This window comes from Gouania willdenowi, chromosome 9 (genome assembly GCF_900634775.1).
Source record: "Gouania willdenowi chromosome 9, fGouWil2.1, whole genome shotgun sequence".
Taxonomy (NCBI): domain Eukaryota; kingdom Metazoa; phylum Chordata; class Actinopteri; order Blenniiformes; family Gobiesocidae; genus Gouania; species Gouania willdenowi.
This window is the reverse complement of record NC_041052.1, coordinates 21919820-21947399: the sequence shown is the minus strand read 5'-3', so window position 1 is coordinate 21947399 and position 27580 is coordinate 21919820. Positions and strand designations below refer to the sequence as shown.

General features: G+C 40.3%; 1 protein-coding gene across 2 annotated transcripts in view; it reads left to right on the top strand.

Moving 5' to 3' along the window:
• The window catches only part of adgra2 (adhesion G protein-coupled receptor A2), a 54438-nt gene extending 27367 nt beyond the window's left edge, over positions 1–27071 (top strand). For both annotated transcript variants that reach the window (XM_028456712.1, XM_028456710.1), the window contains 17 exons: positions 16490–16561; positions 17296–17367; positions 17443–17514; positions 17702–17865; positions 19244–19457; positions 19749–19913; positions 20003–20201; positions 20281–20430; positions 20512–20673; positions 21505–21705; positions 21811–22000; positions 22975–23183; positions 23278–23405; positions 23529–23652; positions 23734–23882; positions 24533–24622; positions 24760–27071. In XM_028456712.1, coding sequence (XP_028312513.1) covers positions 16490–16561; positions 17296–17367; positions 17443–17514; positions 17702–17865; positions 19244–19457; positions 19749–19913; positions 20003–20201; positions 20281–20430; positions 20512–20673; positions 21505–21705; positions 21811–22000; positions 22975–23183; positions 23278–23405; positions 23529–23652; positions 23734–23882; positions 24533–24622; positions 24760–26167 — 3769 coding nt within the window. In that variant the 3' untranslated portion in view covers positions 26168–27071. The remainder of the gene's footprint in view (positions 1–16489; positions 16562–17295; positions 17368–17442; positions 17515–17701; positions 17866–19243; positions 19458–19748; positions 19914–20002; positions 20202–20280; positions 20431–20511; positions 20674–21504; positions 21706–21810; positions 22001–22974; positions 23184–23277; positions 23406–23528; positions 23653–23733; positions 23883–24532; positions 24623–24759) is intronic.
• The last annotated feature ends 509 nt before the right edge of the window (positions 27072–27580 follow it).

Here is a 27580-nt window from a genome sequence, read left to right as displayed (position 1 = left end):
ACATAAATCTGAAACCCCACTAAATCTGCTGCTGGGAACGTTTGATGTAAAATGAGTTGATGTAGCTTGTTTTTTTTTTAAGTATAGAAAAGGCTCCCTGTGGCTCAGCAGGGTCGGAGGGTCGGGTAACCTGAGCTCACACACTAGCAGGCCTCGGTACCTGCAGCAGTGATAAACTTGCAGGATGTACCAGGGTGGAGCCTCCTTAGTACCTTAACTAAAATCCTTACAAACTAACACACACTGAGTTGCACTTACACCAGCTCCACAGCAGAGATTAAGGCATCTGAAAGACGAGGGCTTCATGTTAATAACGCCGGCCTCATTTCACCTCTATGCCTCCACCTCTGCTTGGCCCTCTGACACACTGCAGTGGAGGTCTGACATTTTCAACTTTTAATTGAAGCACTCGCAGCTTAATATTACATCTGAGCTCATGGGAAATATCATGTGTGCTGGGAAAAGTGCCACATTGAATGTGTCTGTTTCTCAGTTTCTCAGGGTTTATTAAAGACCAAATTCGATCAGATAATAGTTTATACAGTAAAAGGTGAAGGTGTGATTTTAATCATTGTCATTGTTTCCAGCACTTCATTGGCATTTGCTTGTCATTTGCAGCAGCCGTAAGCAGTTACTCATATTATGTGGTCACTGCTGTAGTCAGAAGCCAAACCACTGAGGAGGGAAGCACACGGCATCTCATCTCTTCGAAAACACACACACACACACACACACACACACACACACACACACACACACACACACACACACACACACACACACACACACACACACACACACACACACACACACACATCCAATCATTACCTAACATGTAAGTATAGGTATATTCAGGGTTAGATGTTTGTCTGGTCAGTCGGTGTAAGGGAGAGACCATGCTCCCCTCAGGCAGAGTTACAAACAGTGCAGCAATCTGCACAGTTGGCCCTTTCATTGGGACAAACCTCCTCAAAGCCACTGCTGCCTTCACAACCTGCCAAACCACCAGAGTACAGAGGGGCAATTTAGGCGTGTTTGTTTTTACCCTCTTACCGGACTGCTGTGTTTTTCTAGCTCTTTTAAACACTCTTACCATCCAACAGCTACATTTGGACCATGGAATACCTCCCTCTTTTCCAACCATGGGGATGAACACACCAGTTGAATTTATGTATGTATTTCATCTGTATGAATACAAAATCAAGCCGATTCACCTTCAGGCTTTTGGTACAGCACTTATGCACCTTTTGAGTAGCTCCACCTCTGGAAAGTGAGCTTGTGCTGGAGCGGTGCTAATGAGCATGGACTTTTAGGAGCTGTGGACAGATCCCAGCAACCTGTCCCGCGCTGATTTGAAGCAAGGTAATGAGAATAATGAGCTAGGAAGGCTGAGGTAGTCTGGCTCTTGTCCAACAGGGCCCCACTTGCACCATGGGACACAGGACAGGCAGGCAGGGCACAAGGGGCCCTCATTACCACGGCTGTTCACCCTACGGGGAGAGAAGGAGAAGGGAAGAGGGAGGGAGGGAGAGCAGAGGGCAGCAATGATGATGGATGACGAAGCAGCAAAAAGTTTGCTGTGGACAGCTCTAAAAGCCAACATGAGACTTGTGGCTTGGACTGTTTGGAGGGTCAAGATGTTGGCAGAATGACTTTAATGGTGTTTGTATTACTGAGGAGTATGCAGCAAAAAAGCCTTGACAAGAAATGACAATCTTTAACTGTATTTAGGAGCAGGAAATGAAGAACTGGTTCTGAGTAACACTTGAGAAAAGAACAAGGATTAGGATTTATGGTAGAACCTTTGACCAACTGCTCACATGAGGAAAGAGAACTCACAGATATGTATAAGATATAGTCCATAGAAAGTTTACAATTGTAAAGGGGTGGTTGATAACAGAAAGGCAAATTTACTATCATTTTTTATATGATTGTACTTTTGTCAGGCTAGAATCCCTTCAAACCTTAAAACTGTGAATTTGCCTCTGGCCTTCTGAGCAGTAGAGGTTAGGAACGAGTCCAACCTAAACAACTTTGCCATCTGACAAAGTGGAAGTGGAGCCGAGATGGCTAAAGATGGTATGCTGGTGGCTCGAGTGAAAGGGAAATAGAAAAAAAGGAGGGAAGAAGGAAGTGAAGGAAAGCACACTCCCACAATATGTCTTGAAAAAATCTTGGGTTGTTTGGGTTAGATTAACATTATTTCCACACAGGCTTAGCAAATTAGCATGGTGAGTGTGTAAATAACAGAGGTGGTACCAGTGTGGTGTGCAAAAACAGTCTGTGTATAGACAGGACATGGAGCCCTAATGTCTAGACCGGTCTGGTTAAGACAAAGTTCAGCTCTCTGAGCAGAGCGAAGGCCACTCTGGCCCAGGGTTGCATTTGTTTCCCTCTAACATGGGGGAAATTACCATTTGTGTTCATGTGCTTTTCTAAGCTCACGCCATTGAATGGATCTCGGTCACCTAATGAGAGTGCATGACACTACAGGGTGGAGTGGGTGAGGAAGGGGTTAAGCGTGCTGGAGAGTGGAAACAGAAAAGGGGTGCTGCTGGAGTTGATAGAGTCCAGATGTGTCTCTCAGATAAACTGAAGGAACGGGGCGTGTTTGTATTGCGAGCCTTGCTCTGTCATGGATATGGGGGTTTATTGAAGCAGCTAGCGAGCCCCCTCATAAGCCCATTACCAAATTGTACGCTCTATATGCCAGTAACTCTCGCTCACACTCTTAAAGCAAACTTGATATGGTTTCAATGGCCTTGCCCTCCTGAAGAACTGGAGCACTCTCTAGTCTTCCGTCCCCCCACTTCCGCTTGTATTTATTTTCTACTTTGTTTTAGCCTATCTTCTCTCCCACCTTCTTTTTTCTCCTCCTCTTCTCATCGATGGTCTCAGTACATAAAGAAGAAAACTAAATTAAATCAAATCAGATATTCTTCCTCTTCATAGGCTTAAAACTGAAAAAGTACAACATTTTCCAAAGTATGCCCTTCACAGCAGTGTTTTTTTTTTTTGAGCAACTGGAAACTTTATGCATTGAACAAACCAAACATTTTAAGGCCAACAATGACTTAATAATTGTATCTTTATTGTTTTAAACTCTACACTTGGAGACAGATTTCTTAGTTGGTACCTGCAATTAATTTTAATTGCAAGCTCTATCAAGTATCATATTTAATACAAGCGGTTTAGTCAGGTAAGTCTCTTCAGAAGCACTGGTTTAGCAGCCATGAGTAAAAAAAATCCCAGTCAGCGCCATTTTATCAACCTCAGACACTCGTAGTGACATCACAGCGTTGGGGATGCCTTCAGCTCCACCATTACGTTCTCCTTTTCCTCATCTAAATTGCTTCAATGTTCTCCCAGTCTCTTCACTTGCCATCTATCTCACTCGTGTAAGGGTGATCTTGTCATATCGAGTAAGTAAATAGTGCAGCCGAAAAGCAGGTTCTAGCTGCTCCGCTGTAACAAGAGCTCACAATAACAGCTTTATATGCGTCAAAAGTAGCTCCATTACAAATCCTTGTGTTTTCTGTAGTGATAAACAAAAATATTGTGATGTAAATACAGAGGAAATCACTACAAATTTGTAAATAAAGAGAAAAATCAAAGCAGGAAGGTGGGATCTGATGTGAACACTGTACCGGACGATTCAACAAACATGGCTGCTCCCCATGGATCTTATTTTAAGGTATGAAACTTTAGTTTCATACCTTAAAATATATCTGAAGTAGTTTAGATGTGTCTTCTATTCATTAGTAATACATACATACAGGGTTTCCCCCAGAAAACGTGCTAAGCCTGGTGGTAGAGAAGCCCACCGGATGCCCACTGTGTTTTTATAAAAAAAAAAAAAAAAAAATGGAATTTTGAAATTATGACTATTGTATTATTATAAGCCATAAGCCATTTATTAACAATACTTAAACGTAGAGTCTTATAATAAGGCACAATCTTGAAATACGATTTTAACAAACACAAAAAAAAAATACAATTAAAATAAATCTAATCAATTGTTTTCACTTAAGTAAAATCCTAGTGAATCTTAAAACAAGCCATTGCTGGTCACATTTAAAAGTAAAATAAATTAACATAAATAAAAACAAACATGGCCAAGGGGTAAAACCAGGGAACTCACTGTATAGACTTCAGTGATTGACATGTCTACAACATGAAAAACGTGAAAGCTATTAGTTGCTTTCATAATAGATATTTCATTTTAGTCAGTGTACTGTATTACATTATTTATTGGTTACTTTTGCTTTTGCTTGCTGCCATCTCATTGCTAGTGCAATGATGTAGAGTCTAGGGCTGCAACTAACGACTATTTTAATAGTTGACTAGTCATCGATTATTGAAACAATTAATCAGCGAATCGGATGACAAATCATACAATTATTTGCTCCATGTGTCTACAATCTTTTAAATTACGACAAAAAAAAAGAATAAATAAATAAATAAACTTAACTCCCAACTTAAGGTGTAAACAGGTTCCTTACAAACACAAATTAAATTGAATCAACACTAGAATCCAGTGACGTGCAGTCAGTGCCTACCCAAGGGTGAATTGATTTTTTGATTGTGTTATAATTATAATATAATTATAAATTATTTATTTTTCCATTTCCGATAGTCTACAGTATCTATAAGTTTGAAAGTGTCAGCATTTTGTGCTTTTTATAGACCAAATGCCTAAACAGCAGGCGCTGCACAGTCTCACTCCGCTGTAAGGCAGGAGGAGGCCACGCCCTCTCCCAAAAGCACATTGCTGCTCTGCCTCTGTTCCCATAATGTGTTTTTATGTGTTTGCGCATGCGCAGTCAGTTCCCCAAGATGAAAACCATTTCCGTAAAAAGGCAGCTCTCTATGCTGCCTTTGGACGTAACCGCGCTATGCTAACGGCTATACGCACCTTCAGAGTGCATTAGTGAATTGAATGATTGATTACTGTTGTTGTTGTTGTTGTTGTTGTTGTTGTTGTTGTCATTTTCTCCGTGTTTCTGTGTTTCCAACACAAACAACGGATGCGCTGCCGTGTCATGAGATATATTTTGTTGGGAGAGTATGGCGGCTATATTGAATAATTGTTTATGTTTCTTTACTGGTGTTTTACGATCTTGATTTTGTTAAATGGCTAAATACTTGTTCATGTGGATCTTGTTGGGTTTTTTCTTTCTTATTATGCATTTTATATTTTTGATAAGCGCATTGAGATGACTTTGTTGTTATTTTACATCTGATAATGAGTTACATAAAGTTATGGTTGGTAAATATCTCACTGATTTACTATAATTAAACTTTATCAGATTTAATTATTAATATAATGAGAGCATTACTAATGGGATATTCTGGTGTAATAATGACAATATTTACATTACTGTCTAAAGGGGCCAGTTTTGTCTGTGAACATGTAAAATATAATTAAAAATATTGCGTTTCACAAGTTGTGACGGATGAATAGTGACGATAGCTTTACGCCAAAATTTATTATGACATGTTAGCTTTTATCCTTCCATAAAAGTGTTAAATCTGACCATGAGTACATCTGTGGCCCTTTGTGGTTTAATGACAGTTTGCCCTGCACTTTTTACTCGTCTCTTCCTTTCATGAAGTGGTTAGCGTTAGCACTTAGCCCAGTCTATGTGTTGGTGGGTTAGCTTAGCTTAGTTAGCAAAGCACCCTCACCATGTTTGCGGGAACTTTGGGTGGATCTGACGGAGGACATTAGACTGGTTCGCTTTGTTGGGTGGGTGTCTGGTCTTAACTAAGTAGCGGCGCGTGATGTGTCGCTGCTCGTCACAGCTTCAGGTAGAGTGACGAGCATGAGACAGGTTAGTTTTACCCTACTGATAATGTGTTGCTGCAATAGTCCTTTCATCAGCGCTGAGCTCCCGGTAACAGGGACATATTCTTACCAATGGGAATGATGATATATCTACCACTAATCAAGTTCATAACGTGCACACAGCTCTGAGCAAAGATATATAGAAGGTGGTAGGAGCCGCTCCTGATGAAAAAACAATGTTCAGCTTCAAAAAGACTAATGAACCATCAAAAAAACCTATTTAAAATAAATAAACAAGTGACACTTAGCCTGGCAGGAGGGCAAGAAAAGCCTGGCAGCCCGCTAGACCTATGAAACACTGGGGGAAACCCAGTACATACATACATACATACATACATACATACATACATTTGATGTTGTCAACATGACTAGAATAGATAACACTTTTAATGTTAGTAACACTGACATTGTGGCAGTTGTCTTTTTGCACTCCTAAAGGCAGGACTGGACATAAAATGAATACACTACACTACTAAATACAATATAGTAATTGCAATGGTAGTAAAATAGAACCCCCAATCACCCCCTCCAAACCCAAATGTATCTTAAGTAATACAGAATATTATATTGAGGTGAAAAAGAAAAGCAGTTTAATGCCAAACCAAAATGTGTAACGTGATGATGCTGAAAAGGAAAAGATTCACTTTTACTGAATCTTTTTTTTACCAAAGCAGATTAAGTTAAGCAAAAAATACATTTGTGAAAAAAGGAGCAGGCAAATGTATACGACCAACTCAAACCAGGTCTATGACTTACGCTACTTTTGGATCCCGATTTGTAAGTTAAAGAATCCTGTTTTCTAGCGACTAAACATACTTATTGGCTTAAGAGTTGTCCTTTTTGCACTAACCAAACAAACAAACTAAATATATTATTTAAATTCAGGGAAATGTCCATCATTTTATTCTTTGCTGTAAATGTTCTTCCTCATACTTCATTGTGACTTGAGAGCAATTAGTTCCCCAAAAGAGGAAAAAGTTCATCAGGTATAAACAATCAGAGAGGAACTAAAAAAAATTAAGATAATACTCTCGGGAAGGGGCAGTGAAGCAGGAAATTCATAGAAAAACAAGAGCTCGGCAGATTCTGGTTTCCTGTTTTGGGGGAGGCGAGAATACGTTTGTAGCCAGTGTTACAGAGACCCCATTGTGAGCAAGTGTGCTAAGGAGTAGGGGGTTGGGTCCAGGGGGCCGTACACTGGGATGATTTTCCTTCATACAGAAGTTTCAGACCCACCTGCCCCTCCTTATGGAGGAAAGCTATTTGTAATAAAAGGAGAAAGAGGAAACTGTAAAAATAAACGAGCAAAGGCTTTTGAGCGAGACACCAACCAGACGGGAAATGACACGCTGCACAAAAATGGTCTGCACTGACCTCGGTCAAAAATCAAGGTGCTAGTCAACCGTTTGCCAATTTTCAACAAACCTTCATTTTTGTGTCTTTACATCAACACATTTCCAACCTATGCATAAGAACGTTTCCTGTAATTCAACAACCTGCCATATTATAAATCCCGTAACAGAAAATTCTTATTTCCAGTCTCACGATAATGAGCAGCGTTTTTCCAACTCTCCTGGCCCTCTACAATGTAGCCACTCCAGCTCCTGCTGCTGCACCACTGACAATAGAGCACTCCATGTCTGGAACGACTGTCTTCTTTATGATCCACTTGTTGGCCTACAAGCACATTGCTCCTCTCCAGTCTGGTGGGGCCCAGGTGCTCATCCTTTACACCCAAAGAGCAATGATTCTTCAGAAACACAAAGCACTAGGAAATGATTGTTAAATGGAGAAGGACATTTTTGATGTCAGCCTCTGGTGTTGGGCCTGACCCCCAATTTCCGCTGGATGCGGCTTCGCTGCGTTACATCTCCGCCGCACTACCAGAGCTGATTTCCACCAGGTCCGCTGTGGTGCGTGTCTGCTCCTTCCCATCTCCGACACTCCAGTGCCCTCCGCCAGGTATACGCAGGACTTCTATTTCTACACCTGAGCACGACGCATCAATCAGCACAGAGTAAATGAAGCTAAACAGGAAGTTCAGCATGTACTCCCCAATAAAATATCCGGTTACTTTTCAAAATAAAACATTTCAGATTATATTTCAAGTAACTACATCACCAAAACGTCATAATGTGTGAAAACAAAAATCACATTCACTATATTGTTTCATCTCATACTGTAACTGCACTGTAAACTGCAGCAACTGTTGCTAAAAAATGTGGCTATGACAAATCCAGAGAGTCCAACTTTCTTGTACTCCTTTGTTAGGAACACTGACCTGTTTATCTGTTTATTGTTGCAATTATAACACATACCTTTAACTGCGTTCTCGCGCGATTATATAAATTTTGCAAGAACTCCTCTGTCTCACAGTCGTCCAACCGAACTGTACCGTGGCGCACTCAAATCGCAACCGGTGGGGATTACTGGACGGCGGACAGTGGGGCAAAACCGGATCGGTGCCGTGGCCCAGTGGAGACGCATCCAGTGGAAACCCCGGGTGAGGCAGATTCACAACCCATCAACAAGTCAGCAGGTTACAAAACAAAGGGAAAACCAATAGTCACAACGAAGAGTCTAATTTTGCTTGTTGTGTCAAAAGCCAACAAAGAGTAAAAGTATGCGTTTCTGTTATTGGAGTCAAACTGGGGAACAGTTGTAGTGTTGATCAATCAATCGTTTATTGTCATTGTCATATAAATATCACAACAAATTATTGTTTAGAGCATAACATAGCATAGCATCAAAGGTGATAAAATACAAATAACTTATTTAGTACAAATGGTAGTAACAACAGTACTGCAGCATGTAGAGAACACACAGAGGGAACATACAGACAATTGTTTGGGTAATGTTTTGATAAATGTAACGATACACAGTCTGGTTCATTAAATCAAGTGATTTAGAAAAAAGTGAATCCATTCAATCCATTCAATTTTTCCAAGCAAAAGCAATGAACAACTCCGTTTTTCAAGGTTATACAACAAATTTAAATAGTAACTAAATCCCAAGGTTTTGGCTGGAAATTCAAAAAAATGCCTTGATTGTGGGCGGGGCTCATGGAGAATGTAAGACACACCCATTCAATCCTATAGAATCTCCAAAGAACAATCTATGCTATGCTAACTAGCTACTCATTACTCACTATACTATACCTCTCTATTCACAGTTCTCTCAATCCAACCAAATGTGCTAGTTTTTATCATAGGGGGCGGGGCCAACAGTGGTGGTTAGTGACGTAAGAAGCCACTAGAATGTCACAAACCACCATTCTCAACCAATAGCAAAATTCAATTGAAATATCTGAGTTTCAATAGAGGGAAGTCACTCCCACATTTTTACACAAAAATATGCTGAATTGAAATACTTTGACTAAAATGTGTTGGACGAGAACCAATTAACAACGCTACTTCCTACCAGAATACATTTGTTTTTATTAGCTACTCTACAAGATATTAATATTGAAGTTTAGGATTTATAAGAGGAAATAAAGGACAGGCAAATAATAAACTTTTGTTTTTGCTTGACATTTTCTAAATGCATATTTCTATCTGTACAAGTTACTTTTTTTCCTTTTACTAGACAAATAAAATAAACTGAACTGAACGTTTTGGCTTTCAGACAGTGAGCATGAGGCTTTGAAGTTTCTTTTCATAGCAGCTATGATTCCCTTGCTTACTGACAGCAGTTGTCATCAGTGTGAATGCCGCTGAGGTGTGAAGCTGTTGTCAGAGAGAGCGCTCTCCTGTCCAGAGGGCACATAGACAAGTCATCGCCTCAGTGTCGGCCTGCTGGAGCTGCTCTCTGCTCTCCTGTTGATTCAACATAATGTTGGAAATTAATCAGAGACCAATGAGCTGCTAGAGCTGGGATTCAGCTGAAATTAAGGTGAGCATGTTGACATTTGCGTGACAGAGAAAACGCTTGAGTTGAGTCTGCTCAGCTCCCTCACATTCCCCAGCACGGTGATAAGAGAAGAGAAGTTGACTGTTAATACTCCTTGGGCCAAAACACATACACACATACAGCCAAACCCTTACAAGAAAAAACAAAAATTCAAATACACACCCGTCAGTCACACCTTTATGACCACTGGCCTCATGCTGTGTGCCCCCTGTGCTGCCAAAAAAACTCTGACCTGCTAAAAAAAAATAGACTCCACAGACAACAAAAGCTCTGCTTAAATAATAGTGAGCACATATATCTTTACTGTTTCTTCTTCTGTATTTTGTTCCTTGTTTTGTAGCATAAAAATCTTAATTGTGAGCGCCAAAAGATGTACCAATGTACAGTTTGTTGTCTGAAAGTGTGCACAGTATTTTAATGCCTTCACAAAATGAAAAAAAAAAACCAAAATAAATAAATAATAGTGAGCAGATCCTGGAAGTCCTGTTAATTTGAATGAGGAGCCACATATTGAGCAGCATTTAGATGCTCTTTTTGATCCCCCCTTGCATTGCAATTAGATAAAGGCCTACACATATAAAGTCCTTTTTTCTTCAACAATCCAAGAGCTGTTTTTACTTTTTGGTTGTGCACATAATTCCTTTCATCAAATGGGGGCATCAGATCTGCAGCTAAGCTTAGACACGAGGTTTGTCTTAAAGTCACATCCTCACAGAGGGAAGGACAAAAGTATTTCCCCAACAGAGCAAGCTGCAGAATTGTCTTCTTTCCATGTTTTATATCTTGCTGTGGTGCGACATCATAGGCGTAGAATTGAGTATGAACCGTATAGACGTGTCCATATCGATCTCAAACGATGGCTGAAATGTCCCCACCAATATTAAGGTTGAAGGGAAAAGAAGCTGTGGACCATGACGTTTCACCCCTTGAGAAAACACAGCGCACGTGCTGAGAAATACGATCGAGCGCTCACATTGAATCTGAGAGAATGGAGAAATTTTGTTCGAGCGCTCAGCTCAAACGTGAGCACGCGCAGACCAGCATGCGGAGCAGTTTCATAAGCCACTTTACTGTTTAATACCTGTGATGTGCTGTTTTTACACCCTCAATTTCAGTTTCTGCGCATGTTCTATGCTCTGAGCACCCTCTCCATAGACATGTTGCTGTTAGCGTGCGTTGTGACACACGTCTGATTGTCGGGCAAGAAGAGAAAGGTGGAAGTTGATGTCAGAAGATTTTTCATGAAACAGTGTAAGTCACCTCAGGAAAGCAGTCTCCCCTCATAGACTAACGTTAATGAATGTAAAACATTGTTTCCAAGTGTTTTTTCACTCATAGCACATGTTGTTGCTGCACATAAAAGCACCGCAACAACAAGAGCTTGATAGTAATGAAATAAAACATGTACAGTAGCTGGCGATATGCACCTATTCAAGTTGGTTGTTGCAACATGCCAATTACCAAGAAAGAAAAATAATTGAATTTCAAGTGTTAGCTGCAATATGAATTAAAAGTAGGCCTAATGAATAATACTAATCTTCTAGATTTCAGTTGTGCTGTCACTGCTCTAGCATCAATATTTCATTAATCAGGTGACAGAGGAACCCAGGCCTGGTTGTAGCTAGAGAATATTCAGGGATACAGGTAAACTTGACATGGTGCTATACTAAATGTTTTTCTGCATGTTTGACTGCTTATGTACAGTAGGTAATGCATTGTACAAAGTTGATGTCAGGCTGGCACCATGTGTTAATTCAGGGTGCTGCTGGTAGACCTAGTTCAGGGAGAGGTCAGGTGGAGTTACAGGTGAGGCCTCATCATAGGCCATAACACTGTATTGTAATTCACATGTAAATAGTTTTTACACAAAGTATAAAATGTATAATTATTGACTTCATAAATGTGATGCTGCCTGCCTGTACAAGAGCAAGGCAGTAGATTTTGGGCTATTTGGATTGAAGGTGTAATCGCAGCGTATATTTGGATCTATGTACAAAAAATAGAAAGAAAGAATAATGACTAAGGCACTAGAAGACCTGTAACAACACATTTCTGTATAATAGCAGTCTACGTTCTTGTGTTTTGTTGTCAATGTTAATTATTTGTATATTTTTGTATAATGCAAAGTTTAATGCAGTGGTTTGCACTATTACATTATTTTCATTACACCCCTTAACAACGTATACAATTTTTCTCCCTCTGCGCGTGGTGGTGGTTTATGTCCCCACCAACGTCAAAAATCAAACCTACACCCTTGTACGTGATGTATCTGGCCACCACTATGATGTTAGAAATAAAGTCAACACTCTTTTATTCCAAGGTGAAGTTCAGATATCATGTTCCCTTTGCAGATGTTTTGGGTGAGGACTCAGCATGGCAACCTTGACTGTACTGCATTTATTCAGCACGAAACACATCAAACAGCAAATCTCTGTGCTTTCAGACTTAGTTCAGTTCATGCATCTGCAATACTTTTTCTTTTCTACTCACCTCATTGGACAGGTTCTACATCGATAGATGGTTTCTGCTCCTTGTATGCAATCCAGTATTGAGTCACTTCCCCTGTTGGTGCTCACAATGGTGTTAGCCCATGACTTCAGACTAATGTTACTGTTATCACACTTACCGCTTACTGACAGATAACTGCAGTCATTTTTCTTCCTAAACCCTTTACTTCTCTCCTTATTTGGTCATGACAGATTTTTAGTGAATAATGTTGATGAGTGAATATTGTAGAATAATTCCACAAGCTGCAATGAGACACAGTCCGACTCTGTTTATTAAGGCATCCACACATGTAACATCCACTCGCTCTTTGCCCTGCTAGCTTAGCTTTAGCGTTAGCTTCATTTCTAGCTTCAAATGCTGCATACTCAATGGTGTGGTGGTTTCATATGGTGAATAAGGTAGCGTTTTGTTTGCAGCTCCACTAGGGCTTAATTCCGCATTACAGGAATTACGAATTGCGATGCTTTGCTCTCTTTTTTTGTGCATTACTGCCGACATGCTAAGCTAAGCGTGCCTCTGTGAGCATAGACATTATATATGTATATAATGTCTATGTCCGTGAGTGTTGTCATCCTGTAGCAGAGACATACGCACGCAGGCACATACACACATGTAGCTTCAAAGCTTTCATTGTATTTCTTATTTATTTACACCGTAACTAACACCAGAGCACTACTGTTTACATTTTATTTTGAAGTGCAACCATAAAAAAGGTCCTGACTGAAACGCGGTGCAGCGTAGCATTCCGATTGTTGTGTAATCAAATACACCGATACGGCGGTATATTAAAAATTCATATCATAACAAAAATATATACCGGTATTCGGTATGAACCGGCATACCACCCAGCCCTAATTCGAAGGGTGTAGCAGGCTTTGCACACTACGGGGTCTATTCTCCCTTGCGCGTAAGTCAAAAAAGCAGCACAGCGGCGTTGTTTTTGGCTGCGCGCTATTCTCTCCCTATACTTAAAGAATAACTAAACCCAAAACCCACTTTTTTTCTGCTGAATACATATGTAATTGGGTATTAATTAGAGCTTTTGATTGATCCTAGTCCCACTAGTCCCTCTTTTTTAAAGAGCCACCCTGCTGTACAGGGTGGCTCTTTAAAAAAATCTCTCTTCTGATTAGTGAAGTTATTGGCATCCCACTAATCAAACTATGGATCTATTGCCTTCAATGGTTTCTCTATGTGCTTTATTTAAATTTGACAGACCATAATAATTGTTAAAACAACTGATATGTAATAATCTGCCTCTGCTTTGCAAATTATAATTATAATTTAATTGTTCTCTGTTGAAAACAGGCTAAAAAGGTCCATAAGTGTTCATGTTTAGCCATTAAAGACTATTTGAATTCAGACTAGCAAATCTATTCTTTTTGACACATTTAGTGACATTTTATTCAGAGTTACCAGCAGTCAAAACCTCTTCTCATTTCCCATCTCCAAGGAGGTGGGAGTCATTCAGCAAACACATTCAGTGACCCTCAGAGAGAGGAAATAGTGGGCAATGCCTCCTCTTTCATCACAACTCTAATGAGCTCACACTGGAAACAGCAGTATTGTTCTCACTCTAGCTCAGTCAATAAATCCTATAAAGCTTCTGACACATAGAAGCATGTATATTGTGAGCCGGACATGGGTACACAATGATTACTACGTATAGTGTGTCAGACCAACAATACCATACATATAGGGGGGCATTGTTCTTAGATTCTGTTAGAGATGTCTGAGCAACTCAGAACAGAGGAACCTCAGCTGTCATTTAGTTGCAGATTATTCAAGTGGGCACATTCTCAAAGATCCAGATTGAGCGGCTGAAAACAAGAAGAAACATCACAGCCTTTATAACTTCCAGGCTACAAAAAATAGTAATGAATTACACTGAAAAATTCTTCTGATTGTGCTTTATCCAGTCTCTACACCACAGTGTATTTTTTTAAGCCATGAGTGTTGACAAAACTCTGCTCGTAAGGAGCTGTACTGTACTGAGACAGTGTGCTCAAAAATAGCACTCAACAAATGAATCCGATATTCTTTGACAGAATAAAATAGAATGAAAATACCCTCAAAGGTCCATAATACCCCCGCTTATCTTCTTTTGCAGTGAAATATTACAAGATGCCATTCGATGCTTGGGAACCTCTGTGAGAAAAGCTCTTACTGTGACCGATGAGACCCCATGGGAACAGGATTTTTTTTTCTCCATGCTCTACGGACATGGATTACATGTCTTTGTCTTTAACCATCCATCATCTGACCTGATTTAACCTTGCAAGTTGCATCTGGTAGGGTAGCTGATCGAGAACGGGCATCTGTTTAAATAGTTTAACACATGCAGGCGTGCAAAGTAAAAGAGTAGAGTAACAAATGTAGCAAATGACTTGAAATGAGTCCTTGAAAATACAGACATGATTAATATCTCACTGTGCTGATATATCACGTGGGAAGAACTGAGTAGAATTAAGGGGGGAATATCACAACTCACTTTTTATGTCCATATTCCAAATTAAAAACAGATGGGCTATTTGTTAAGTGTTTTGTGTTAAACATGATAATATGTTTTAAATGTTTAGGATTTTATAATAATAGTTTCACTTTTTTGTGCATGCAACCACGACTTCAACATTTTTTCATGCTGCGCGACACGACTTTCACACATAATGTGTTTTGGATTGAAAGTTATTTTGTGCAATTGCATCTTATTACAACACTTCATTCAGGGTTTGGGTTATGGTTAGGGTAATAACTCCCATTGAAATGCATCACTTTGCAATCCCCCACCAGGAAGCACTACAACATTTCGTGCTGCGCATCACGAATAAAAAGCATAACCTGCAGCACATACAATATGAAGAAGTCTTGTTGCCACGCATGAAAAATGAATCAGTCCATTTCCTGTCAGCTATAATGTGGCCCCTGCATCCCTGTACCCTTCGTTCTTTGGTTATTCTGTTTTAAAACCAAATCAAAATAACAATAAAACAGTGTGGTTATTTTGTTTTACTGACTTAAAACCAAAACAGAAATACAGAAAAATCAAAAACCAAACATCAGAATTTTTTTCTGTTTTAAAATGAAATCTTGTTCTGTTTGTGTGATATTTGGATATTTATGAGAAAACGAGGATGAGAACTTCATGTTTTAATCTCACCACACAGAGGGGACTGACAGACAGACTTCTACTCTGCTGTGTTTGATAAAAAATGCATGGTGTCCATTTAACACCGATGGCAGAGGTGTAATTTGTGTGTCGATGATGTTTCGTTAGAGTTATTGATGCTGGAAGTCTGAATCTGTGAATATCTGCCAACTTTACCGAACAGTGTTACGGTCCAGATAGTATCCAATTAAACTGGTGACTGGGTGGGCTTTTGCTCCCGGGGAAAAAGGAGCAACGCATAAGTCACATTACTAGTGAATTGAAACATTATTAAAACCAATAAACCAATAAATCAAAACCAAAAAAAGAATGTTTCGTAAAACATGCACATGATATGTGATTAAAGGAACCAGATGTGGTGTAATGAATCTACTGGTGCTCCTTGTTTCTTGTGATCAACTTCCGTGTGTGTTGATGGCTGCCGTTAGTGGCTAGCGGTATTATGAATGTGCAAAATAAATATTTTTACTGCACTCAAACTAGTTGTAATTGTTTTTGCAAAAGTGTCAAATCATAAAAGTTTTAACATCTATTGTTGCTCACATCAGCCTCAGAGTCGATAGTCACCAGATTATTTGGATACTATTTTAACACTGTTAAAATTGCCCACACCCTAAAACAATTAACTTTAAACGTGAGCTAAAACATCCACAGACTGCATGAAAACATGAGCAGGACTAGAAAACTGCTGAAATATTTCTAAACAGTCCTACCGTGGGCGAAGACCTGGTTCAGGACCTGGGAAAGGAAACAAGGTGCAGCGGATTTCAGCTCTCGCTCTAATTTCCCCGTAAATATCCAAATATCTCACAAATGGAACAAGATTTCTTTTTTTTTTAAAACAGAAAAACGCTGCTTATTTGTTTTTTGGTTTTTCTGTCAGTAAAACAAAATAACCAGACTGTTTATTTCTTATTTTGTTTTGGTTCTAAAACGTAATAACAAAAGAACGAAGGCTCCACAGATTCCCTTGGATCCGACAATCACATTTTGTGGCCCTCGCTGTGATAAAAGTTGCCCTTCTCTGACGCATGCTCTCCTTTTTTCATATTTTCCAGGGACCTCAAACACAACCTGATCAGCACCATCATGCCAGGAGCTTTCCAAGGCCTGTCTGAGCTGCGAAAACTGTAAGTTTCCATTATTTATTTTAAATCACCAGTTAGGTTCACAGAAGAAAACCTATTATCATCCTAGTAGGTGGGGAAAAAAAACATATTTTGACATCTGTTGTTTTTACGTGACAAAAAAAAGTTATTTTTTTTAAAACCATACATAACCTGCTGACCTCATGGACGTCACTTCCATACCTTCAGTTTGCCTATGAAGGAACCTGAGAAGCCCCGCCCACATCCCTGAGAGTCACAAAGTGCTTGTTTGCAGCCACTAGCAGCTCGCTGGTGTTTTTGGACGCCGAGGTCTGGTTGCTGCGTGGGTCGAGGCTGCTCTGTGTGACTCCCTTTCCCTCCTCCCCCTACTTGTGTTTTCCCTGCAAGGTCTGGGGCTTCTCAAAACAAACAGGGGGAGATAAACACATGCTCTGGACAGTTCTCTGCTGGGTATTGTCAGAGGTGCAGCAGAGCTGATCTCACTACGGCTAAGGCTATACATCACACTCAGAGGCCGACAGCAGAGCTGGGGCCCTGCTTTTACTCTCCCAGTGATAAACTTTTACTTTAGTCCAATTATGTCCTGATAAGGAAATAATGCTTGGACTGTTAGCATTTTGGATGATGCGCTTTTTAAAAAAATATTGACTCAAAGGCCAAACATCTCAAATGCACAAACACAAGACACTTAAAATCATTATTGGTTGGCAGGGACAAGCTAATGCATTCTTTGGTGTCTTTTTGCTCCCTTTAAGCGACCTTTCCAACAACCGCATTGGCTGTTTGTCTGCAGAAACGTTCCAGGGGCTGACCAATCTCACTAAATTGTAAGAGACAAACACTTTTCTAACACCTATTAATGACACATTGTAGCGTTACAAACCTATCTTGTCATCGCCTAGAAACCTTTCTGGTAACATCATATCGACCATGGACCCAGGAGTGTTTGAGGAGCTACCATCTCTCAAGCTCGTGTGAGTAACTCCACCAATAAGAACATCAGCATTTTCATTCCTTTAATATACAAGTATTTAGTTTTAACAGAAGCGTAAAATGTCATCTAAGGAAAAATCATCCTCAAACATTGTTGAGCAATAGATTTCTCCTGTCTGGGGTTTGATGTATCGCGTGTCAAGATTTCCGGATTATTTTTCCTTTTAGGAACTTCAACTCAGAGTATCTGTCCTGTGACTGTGGTCTGCATTGGGTACCGAGCTTCTTTCGCAGCAGTTCAGCCCGATTAGGTGATGAAACCCTCTGTGCCTACCCAAGGAGCCTTAGAGGAAAACCCCTGAGAGGGCTAAGAGAGAGTCATCTGAGCTGTGGTGAGTGTCAGTGGAAGGATGAAATAAAGGGTTGCACTAATGACAATGCAATTATTATGTCATTGTACTTCAGTGGTTCCCCCACTTTTTAAAACAAAATAAAAAGTATAGTTCCCCCTCATCATTCAATAACTAACCCCTTTGTTTTGTATTGGGCTTGTGAAATTGTGTTGTATCTTCTTATCTTAGAAATGAATTATTATTAAAGGTTGGATGAATAAACTGTGCCACAACATATTGCAATATTAAAACGGGGGTATAAGTGGTATTACAAAACGTAGTCGGATTAAAAAAGATTCACTGGATCTACTCACACACCAGATTGTTATGGTTTGTTTTTAATTTTTATATTGCTATTGAGATGAAAAGGTCATACCCAGAGCAAGTATGTCTAGAGTTAAAGTTAAATAAAAGCATTGTTTTTCAACTGGAATTTCTCTGATCTTTTTTTCCTTTCCAAAAATATTTCATCGTTATCGTGAGCCCATCATCGTCTATCATATTGTGAACTCGTGGGATTCACTAAGATCTAAAATAAAGGGTGGTAAACCAGGTGCGCCCCTAAATCCTTTGGTGGAGCTGTTTGCTCACTTGCTGCGGGGAATTCACTCACATTGCGGCACTAATAGCTGCACGTATAGACGTGGTTGAGACCGCCCTATTTAAATGAACACTTTGCTCGTTCAACATGGTGAGGTGAAGCACAAAATGACATTTGAAGAAGTTAAATTGGAGGCAGATGGACATCTCTGTCTGCTGCACAAACATTTAATAATGTAGAAAACAAAATGTTTTAAAACAACAAATTTAAAACCTAAAAATATTTTTTCCCCCTAATTTAATGTGGGTTCTCCATCAGGTCCTGTAACTTTGCTCTTAAAAGTCCATGAAAAACAGGCAGATTCGGACAGAAACCATCCTATTGATCTGTTGATGCAGCAACAGAGTCTGTCAATCAATTGATCAGCATCTACTGAACATCATCCAGCAGGTCTGAGCTCCGGAGTAGCGCTCAGCTGATTCTGACCTGACCCTTCTGCCGACACGAGAGTTTTACGGTCAAAACGTGGAGAGAAACGTGGAACGATGCGTCCAGAGCGACATCCATGACTCTCTGCTCACAGCATCCTCTTTGCGCCACACCAGACTCCACATAAATTTTTAATTTATCAGCAGAGTGGAAACATTTTTCTATAAAACATAATTTGCCTCATGAAGATTAATTCTATATCTTATGTATGTATTTTTGCATGCTCCATCTCAGGATATTTAAATTCTCTGTGAGAGCATTTAGTTGACGTTGAATAATGAGTGAGCAGCAGAAGTAATTGACCAGTAAGTCACTCACATCTATTGTATATCTTCTCCTGCTGCTCAGATGCTCCTCTGGAGCTGCACACCCTGTCACTGCTGCCATCCCAGCGTCAGGTGGTGTTCACTGGGGACCGCCTCCCCTTTCACTGCACTGCAGCCTTAGTGGACAAGATCACCACCTTACACTGGCAACACAATGGTCAACTGGTGACCTCTGATCCAGAGATGGGCATCCAGCTGGAAAATAGTGTGGTGCATGACTGCACTTTTATCACCAGGTACAGTGACCTAAGCTGTTCTACCTATTTGAAACATGGATCTATTCACAGTAAATGTTGGACAAACAGAAAAATGCTACTATAGACCATCCCAATCAATAAGAAACTTGTGCTTTGAAAGTTTTTATGACGAACCAACAAAACCCAACTCAGACACTAGCCCAGTGCCAGATTATGGCTTTGTTGTTCTATGAAGCTAATCTACACTGCTTGGTGTGAAAACAATGTTTATAGACAGCATCATATAGTGATAATGTGCTATAATGAGCTGTCTATATGCTTTTTATCCAGTGAGCTTATACTGTTCAATGTACATGTGGAGGCCAGTGGCGAGTGGGAATGTGTGGTTTCCACTGGGCGGGGAAATACGTCACGCACTGTTGAAATAGTGGTGCTGGAGAACAGTGCCTCCTTCTGTCCAGAGGATAAAGTTGTTAACAACCGTGGGGAGTTCAGGTTAGTTACAGCAAGACATTGTCATTCATTTAGGTAAATGTATTCAAATTGTTAGATAAATCCATTGTTGACTGGTTTTCAAACCACAGGTGGCCAAGAACTCTGGCAGGCATCACCTCTCATCAGTACTGTCTGCAGCTGCGTTACCCGACCATGTCGTCTGAGGGCGGGATGGAGCAGAAGAAAGCTTCTCGATTCTGTGACCGCTCTGGAAAGTGGCAAGAGGGTGACTACACAAACTGTCACTACACCAATGGCATTACCCGTGTCCTTCATACCTTCATTCTGGTCAGTACTGCCATCAGTGCCACAGCAACGACTACAACTTAAACACTGAGGTGATCACATTACAACCTTTTCATTTCAGAGGCCAATCAATGCGTCAAATGCAGTCACTGTGGCACATCAAGTACGCACATACACTATGGAGACTGCAGGATTCACTGACTCTGTCGATGTGATGTATGTGGCACAAATTATGGAGAGGTTTATGGAGTTTGTCAAACCGCTGCGAGAGGTATGAAAGAGTTAGATGTTTACAATAGGAAGTGCTTTTGATGTTGCCTCCGTTCTTGCTCACATTTCGTGTTTGTTCCAGCTTTCAGAGGTGATGGTGGAGATGGGAAGCAATCTGATGCAGGTGGATGATGAGATTCTTGCTCTCGCTCAAAGAGAAAAACGAGCCTGTAGCTCCATCGTCTACTCACTGGAGACGCTGGCATGGCCTCAGCTACACAGTCACGCTCAGGACTTCTCCATGGTGAGAAGTGTTCATTGGCGTTAGCGAGGGTGGGGTCAAATATAATTGTAATCACGTCATTGATAAATAATTGTTAAAAAATCTGTTGCTGTCATAATCATAATTAAATTGTAATTGAGTTTAGATAATTGACTTGAAAATTCTGCAAAAATGGTCAATTATAAATTAACGCAAAACTGGGGAGCCATGTTACAGTTCTATGTACAGTTCTAGACATATGTAGTTAACAATTATTAAAATATGTTTCATATCAAGCTTTCCCACATTTTACCATTAAAAAAAAAAATCTAGGGGTATACTGACACAAAAAAAAACAATGCTCAAACACCTACACAAAAAATAAAAATCTATATTTTAATTGATTAGGAAGCCTAACAAGGTAACCAAGAGATGTGAAAAAATTTGGATGATAGATATTTTTGTTTTTAGTGTATTTTACAGCTCATTTAGGACCAGTTGTCATGAAATATGCTAACAGAAAGCTAACACAAGATGAAGGTTAACTTTTATTATGTTATTTATTTCAGGCTCTGTAATTGTGATTCATTTTAATTAAGCTTTAGTAATTGAGAACATAACTGTAATTTAATTTCTGAGGATAAAAAGCTATTGTAGTTTAATTGGAATTGGAAAAAATGGATAATTGAAGATGTAATTGTAACTGAAAAATCTATGGTAATTGACCCCAAACCTGGTATTAGCATTAGTCTCAAAGCCAGAACCAACATTACCTTAAGGTGATTTAGCTATTTGAATAAATGAACTGAGCTAATGGTAACTTATCCAACCAGAAGCGGTTTGAGCATTAATGTCTGATTGTGTGTTGAACAGGCATCCAAAAATATTGTGATGGAGGCTCACCTAGTTCGACCGGCTCACTTCACTGGTATCACCTGCACTGCATATCAGCGTCGAGAATCATCTGCAAGCAGCACAGGAATGGAAACACTAGATTCCGCTTATGAACAACAGCTTCATTTTCGCTGCACCACCGGCTCTCATAACATCTCTCTGAACAATTTTCCTCTAAAAGTGAGATTTGTGTCTTTCTATATAGTATTAAATAATGCATTACTGACTAAAATCTAATGCTGAAACCCAGATTTAAAAACTTTTGCATGTGGATTGATTCCCCAGAACACCGTGGCTCTGGCCTCAGTAACTCTTCCAGCCACCCTGTTTCCTCCGGAGGTAAACAAAGATTGTAAGCTACAGTTTGCAGCTTTCAGGACTGGAAGCTTTTTCCCAACATCTGGGAACACAAGCACCACTACTGAACCCTCCCGCAAACGCAGTGTGAACACCCCAGTCCTCTTTGTAGGTCTCGGTAAGATGGTTGCATTGTTTTTGTTTTGATGCTTTAAAATACATTAAATTATAAATCTTAAACATTAATGTCAATACAACTAAGTCGTGTTTATTTCATATTTTGGTTCTAAAAGGATATTGTCAAAACAAGAGCACCCAGAGAGTGCAAACCTCTGCCAAGCAACAAATATCCTCTTTGCCAGATATTGACAGTTAGCTGAATCAGATCCTGATCATGATACCATAATGGTTCACACTTTGATACAGTAGGTCACAATGTATGGTCACCCCCATTTTTTCCAAAGCCTATGTTAAAAAGTGCAATCGTGATTCAATCCAGATAAAACCCTGTGGGGTAATTGAGGAACCAACCTGACATAACTGAGTTAAATTTCCAAAAACTCGATCATAACAAACTGTGAATTTTTTTAATTTTGCACCCATTTAAAGATAGTGATTTTTCAAATTTTTGAACTGATCCAGAATTAGTTTATTATTCTGGATCCCCTCCAAAATTTTATAGAATCTTTTATGGTGTAAAGTCTATCATTGGTTAGAATTTTGTCAAAATCCGTTAAAAACTTTGGACATAATCCTGCTAACAAACAAATACCCGCCAGTGAAAATATGACCTTGGTGGAAAAAATAAAAGTTATAGCATAATTACCCAACCATTCTAGACTTACCTAAATGTGTTTGCATTTAAAAATATTTTAAGCTAAAGATTTTTTAAGAAAACTCGTCATAAAGACGTTGGCATTACAGTTTGTATAAATGAATACTATTGAGTTGGGGCTGTCCAACAACATGCCTTTATTGCAACAAATCACATTCCATCAATGTATTTAAAAATATATATATTACTAAACTTTTAAAAATAATTTTGTCATGCACTACATAGTTAATACAGTTAGTTAGCTTTGTAGTATTATCTACTATGTACATTACATATTTTATTACCAGTAACTATGATTTCTTCTCTATTTCTGTCAGAGGGCTGCAGAATGTGGAACAACTCTGAGCACATCTGGGTGTCACTGCGCCACCTTTCTCCTGGTACTGATGCTGTGGCAGCCCAGTGGAGGCTTCGGGGGCCAGAGAAACTGGGCGGCTGGAGCCAAGATGGCTGCCGTCTGATCCACAGTGACAGCAGCATCTCCACAATGAGCTGCTCTCTGCTTAGCAACTACGCTGTGCTGCAGGTAAGAAGGCTTTGACCATTTATAGCCTTTCTTTGTATTTTGCATACATCAGGTTGAATCAGCCTTTCATTGCCTGAGTTTTTTTTTTTTTTAGGAAATTCCTGAGTTCCCCAACTCCACGCTAATTCCTGTGAAGGTGCTCCACCCAGTGGTTTACGCTTGCACTGCAGTGCTTCTTCTTTGCCTTTTCACCATCATCATCACACACATTGTGCATCACAGGTACTTCATTGCATGGACACATCTTTAACTTGATGGACAGAAAGAAACCCTACACGACTTGAGTCCTTCTTCTGTAATTCATCTTTGCAACTATCGACTTATTTACTTCCTCTCTCCATGCAGTGCGATTCACATTTCAAGAAAAAGCTGGCACACATTGCTGAATACCTGTTTTCACATTGCCATGACAACAGCTATCTATGCAGGCGGCATATGCCTAACCAGCTATCCAGTGGTTTGTCAAGCTGTAAGTTCAGTCAAGCCATTTTACCGTTTGCTTTACAGTGATAATTATCTTGATGTCTAATCTGATGAAAATGTATAATAGGTGGGCATCGCCCTGCACTACTCTTCACTGTCAACGTTGCTATGGATTGGAGTCAGTGCCAGGGTCATATACAAAGAGACTGTGTGGAGAATGCCCCGGCAGCCAGAAGGAGAGTCTCCTCCTCCACCCACTCCACGACCAATGCTCAGGTCAGCCAACAAGCCACAGCTCACCTTCACCCACATCTTCCACCATGAGATTATTGTTTGCTATCAGTGCGGTTTGAGTTGTAGTCACAATCAAGGGCTGTTGTGCAATGGCCACCCATACTGGCATCCATCAAAGGCAGTCATTGTGCTAAGCATCCAAAGTCCATCTGTTTCAAGAAACCTTTCGGGAGACATGAAGTCGTGAGTTTAGATGAACAAGAGAGGACCGGAATGCATGAGATAAACGTGGCAGAGGCTGTGGGAGTTGTCATAAATCTATGCAGGAAAATTCAAGGGGTGCACTGTCCTCCACAATTTCCCCCTCTTCTCTTCCCCCATTTCCCTGCCCTGTGATCCTGGAACTGCACTTAGTCGTTGTGCCTCTGACCTCCGTGTGGCTTCACACACATCTTTGTTGCCCACACAGCCATGCGCATTGAATCCAGCTGCAATAAATCACAGGCTTCTGGAGTCTATATGAGTCATTGTAACAGTCTGCCAATGATGAGAATGAGGTGTCACCGACCTCTGTTGAGAATGTAGAAACACGTGGAAAAACATTTCACATTTATACTGAAACTGAAGGTCACACACATTTCTAACATAGACACAGTGCTTTGTGTTTGATTTAGTCATCTCTGTCCTTCAAGGTTTTATTTGATAGCTGATGGAGTGCCTCTTATCATCTGTGGGATCACTGCAGCTGTCAATGTCAACAACTATGGAGACAACAGCCCTTAGTAAGTCCTTTGTATCCCTGCATCTCAACCCTTGTCTTTGAGTTGTTTTATGAAGAGCTGACGTGAATATTTCTGTGAGAACAAAGATGTCCCTGTGTTTGTGTTCACTCTTTTCAAATATTTTCTGCTTCCTGCAGCTGCTGGTTGATTTGGCGCTCCAGTCTGGGGTCTTTCTTTGTTCCTGCTGGCCTGGTAGTGCTGGTGACCTGGATTTATTTCCTGTGCACTGCGATCTGCCTGAGGCATCGCATGGCCAAAGAATGCACAGGAACTACTCTGTCCTCTCCTCAGACAGAGAGCCATCCTGCACTGGCAGGAAGCACCAGCCTCCTTTCCTCTGACTCTGTGGTTGGACCTATAAACTCTGTTTTTCCTCCTGAAGACCAGTACTCACTTAGGACACAGTTTGTTGTGCTGGTGGCAACCCATTTTTTATTTGTTATGCTGTGGTGTTGTGGCGCCATGGCGATGTGGTTAAGGGGTCACACAAGCTTGTTGTTCAGCTGCCTCTATGGACTGACTGCCACTGTTTTGGGGATTTTTCTGGTGGTGCACCACTGCTTCCGACGTCTGGACATTCAGGCCTCATGGCTGGCTTGTTGCCCAGGCTATCATCGCTCCCATCCCATGTCTACTTATGCACACACCTGCACCACGGGGAGTGGAGTGCAGACCTCTGAGCAGGGATCTCAACTTTTCATCAACTGTCATCCACCTGGTGATTCCCATAACTCTTCATCTGCACGATCATCATCCACACCCAGTGGGATCAGCGTGGCTCCAGGACCATGCAAGCTCACCAACTTGTTACAGGTGACACAAGACAATTCAAACAACATTCCACGTGTCCCGACAGGGAACAACACAAGCACCAGTACAGACAACAATTCAAAGACAACAAATAATACTCTGACCCCTGTTAGTGCTCCAACTCCTACTCATCCCCAGAGAAGAAAAGTGAGCAGCAGGACTAAACAGGGGAGTGGTCAGTATTACCACAGAGGGGAGGGCAGGGGCCACTATCGTCTCAAAGCTCTCAGGACTGCAGGAGGTGGGGGCAGTCTTGGAGCTTTGGGTCCCACAGGTTTAGACCACCTCAGTTCGTCACATGTTTACAAGCAGGCCACAAGCGAGAATGGCAGCATCCACCACAGCCTCTCGGAGAACCAGGCCAGCCCGCTTACAAACGGGAAGCCAGTTGGAGAATCAGTGGCAACAAGCCCATCAGAGGGAAGTGATGGGGGCAGCAGTGGGAGCCGCAAACCTTTCCGCCTCCTGCCATCAGTGGCCAGCAGAGCGGCCATGCACAACGCTCAGAGGCGGTGCGCCAGCCGGGACAATTTGAAACAGGCGGCGTCTGTAGATGGCGAGACTAAGCGCTGCTCCTACCCTTTGAACAGTCTAACAGCCACCATACCAGGGGCCGCTAACAAAAATGGCACCCTAAAGAGCTCGGAGCTGGAGCAGGACATGAGTGGCACAGACCACTCCCAGAGCTCTGTGGGAATGAAGAGTGGGTTGTGGAAAAGTGAAACCACAGTGTGAGCCCTCTGAGCATCTATGCACGACTTATCGAAACTCTTAATGAAGGGATAATGTTCAATGGTCTCTTAGTAATTATATAATTTATGGCATATTATCATTAAAGCATCCAGGACTCTAAGCTTGTATTTTGGTCTATGCAGCATTGTAGGAATTTGCAGTGAAAAATATGGCAGATTTTTTATTTGTATTTCTTTGTCATTTTGCAACACAGAATACTCATTTATTTTATTACCTTTGCTTTAAAAAAAAAAACTATACAAGGTGTTTCTGAGATTGGCATATAATGTTGTTATTTAGATGATAATGAAGGCTTAATTATTTTGATTGTAATTTATCTGTGCATTTCAGTTATAGTATGAAATGGGTAAAAAGCTATATGCGTTTCATCAACTTTTCTCCATTACGTCTGCCACAAGTGTGTGTGCTTGTGTTATGCACTTCTGTCCTCTCTCTCATTCTGTGTGTGCGTGTGTGCGATTTAAACGCTGTACAGAAATTATGATGCATTGAAAACGCCACGCCAGAGATTTAATTACTGAATAAAAGCGTTGTTGTTTGTAATCATTCATTTCTGTTAGTCTTAAGAAAAGAACTATAGGACACTTTGTTGGACTTTGAATCTGCTCCTGATGACTGACCCAGTCTAACTCCAAAACCTGTAATACTGTACCTACGTTGGTCCATAGCACAAAACGGAGCCATCACAAAAGCATCTCTGAAATTGTCTTTTCCATGAGACATACTTCAGGTCACATGACCACCGAGTCAGTTCCGGTGAGGAACAAAAAAAGGCGCATATTCCTTCTATTTTCACTGGAAATTGCTATATTTTAAAATAGCTTGTGGCTTTAGCTTCATCTTTATAACATTTATAGTGACAAATGTAGACTTTATTCTCATACTATCCATTTGGTTTATATATTATACGATTCATTGTTTGTTGATTTCGATTTACATTCCTTCAGCTTAAAGATGCTATTGACAAAGAGCCGGAAGGAGGTTTACATCCAGACAGTGTTAGTGTTAAAACCATGCTGTTTATGTAATTTATTTATTAGTATCATTATTGATAGTTCTATTCATTTACATTGGAACTCATTTCTACCCCACGGGCCTAAAATTGTGTTTATGTGACGATGTAAATCCAGTTTTTATTTTTTTTTAAAGGTGGCATAACTTATCAAAAAACATTCTAAAAAATAAACAGAGAGATAAAGTAAAGGCAGGCTTATCTTGATGAGTCATGTATAAAAAATAAAAAAAACAACACATGAACAATACTGTCGGCCTAATGGATTTATTTTTACATTTTTAACCCAAGGAAAAAAAAAATGTTTAAATAAGGTAAAGACAGATTTTTCTTTAAGTTTTTTTTTTATTATTATTATTTTTACAAGTTTTGGGGTGAGACTG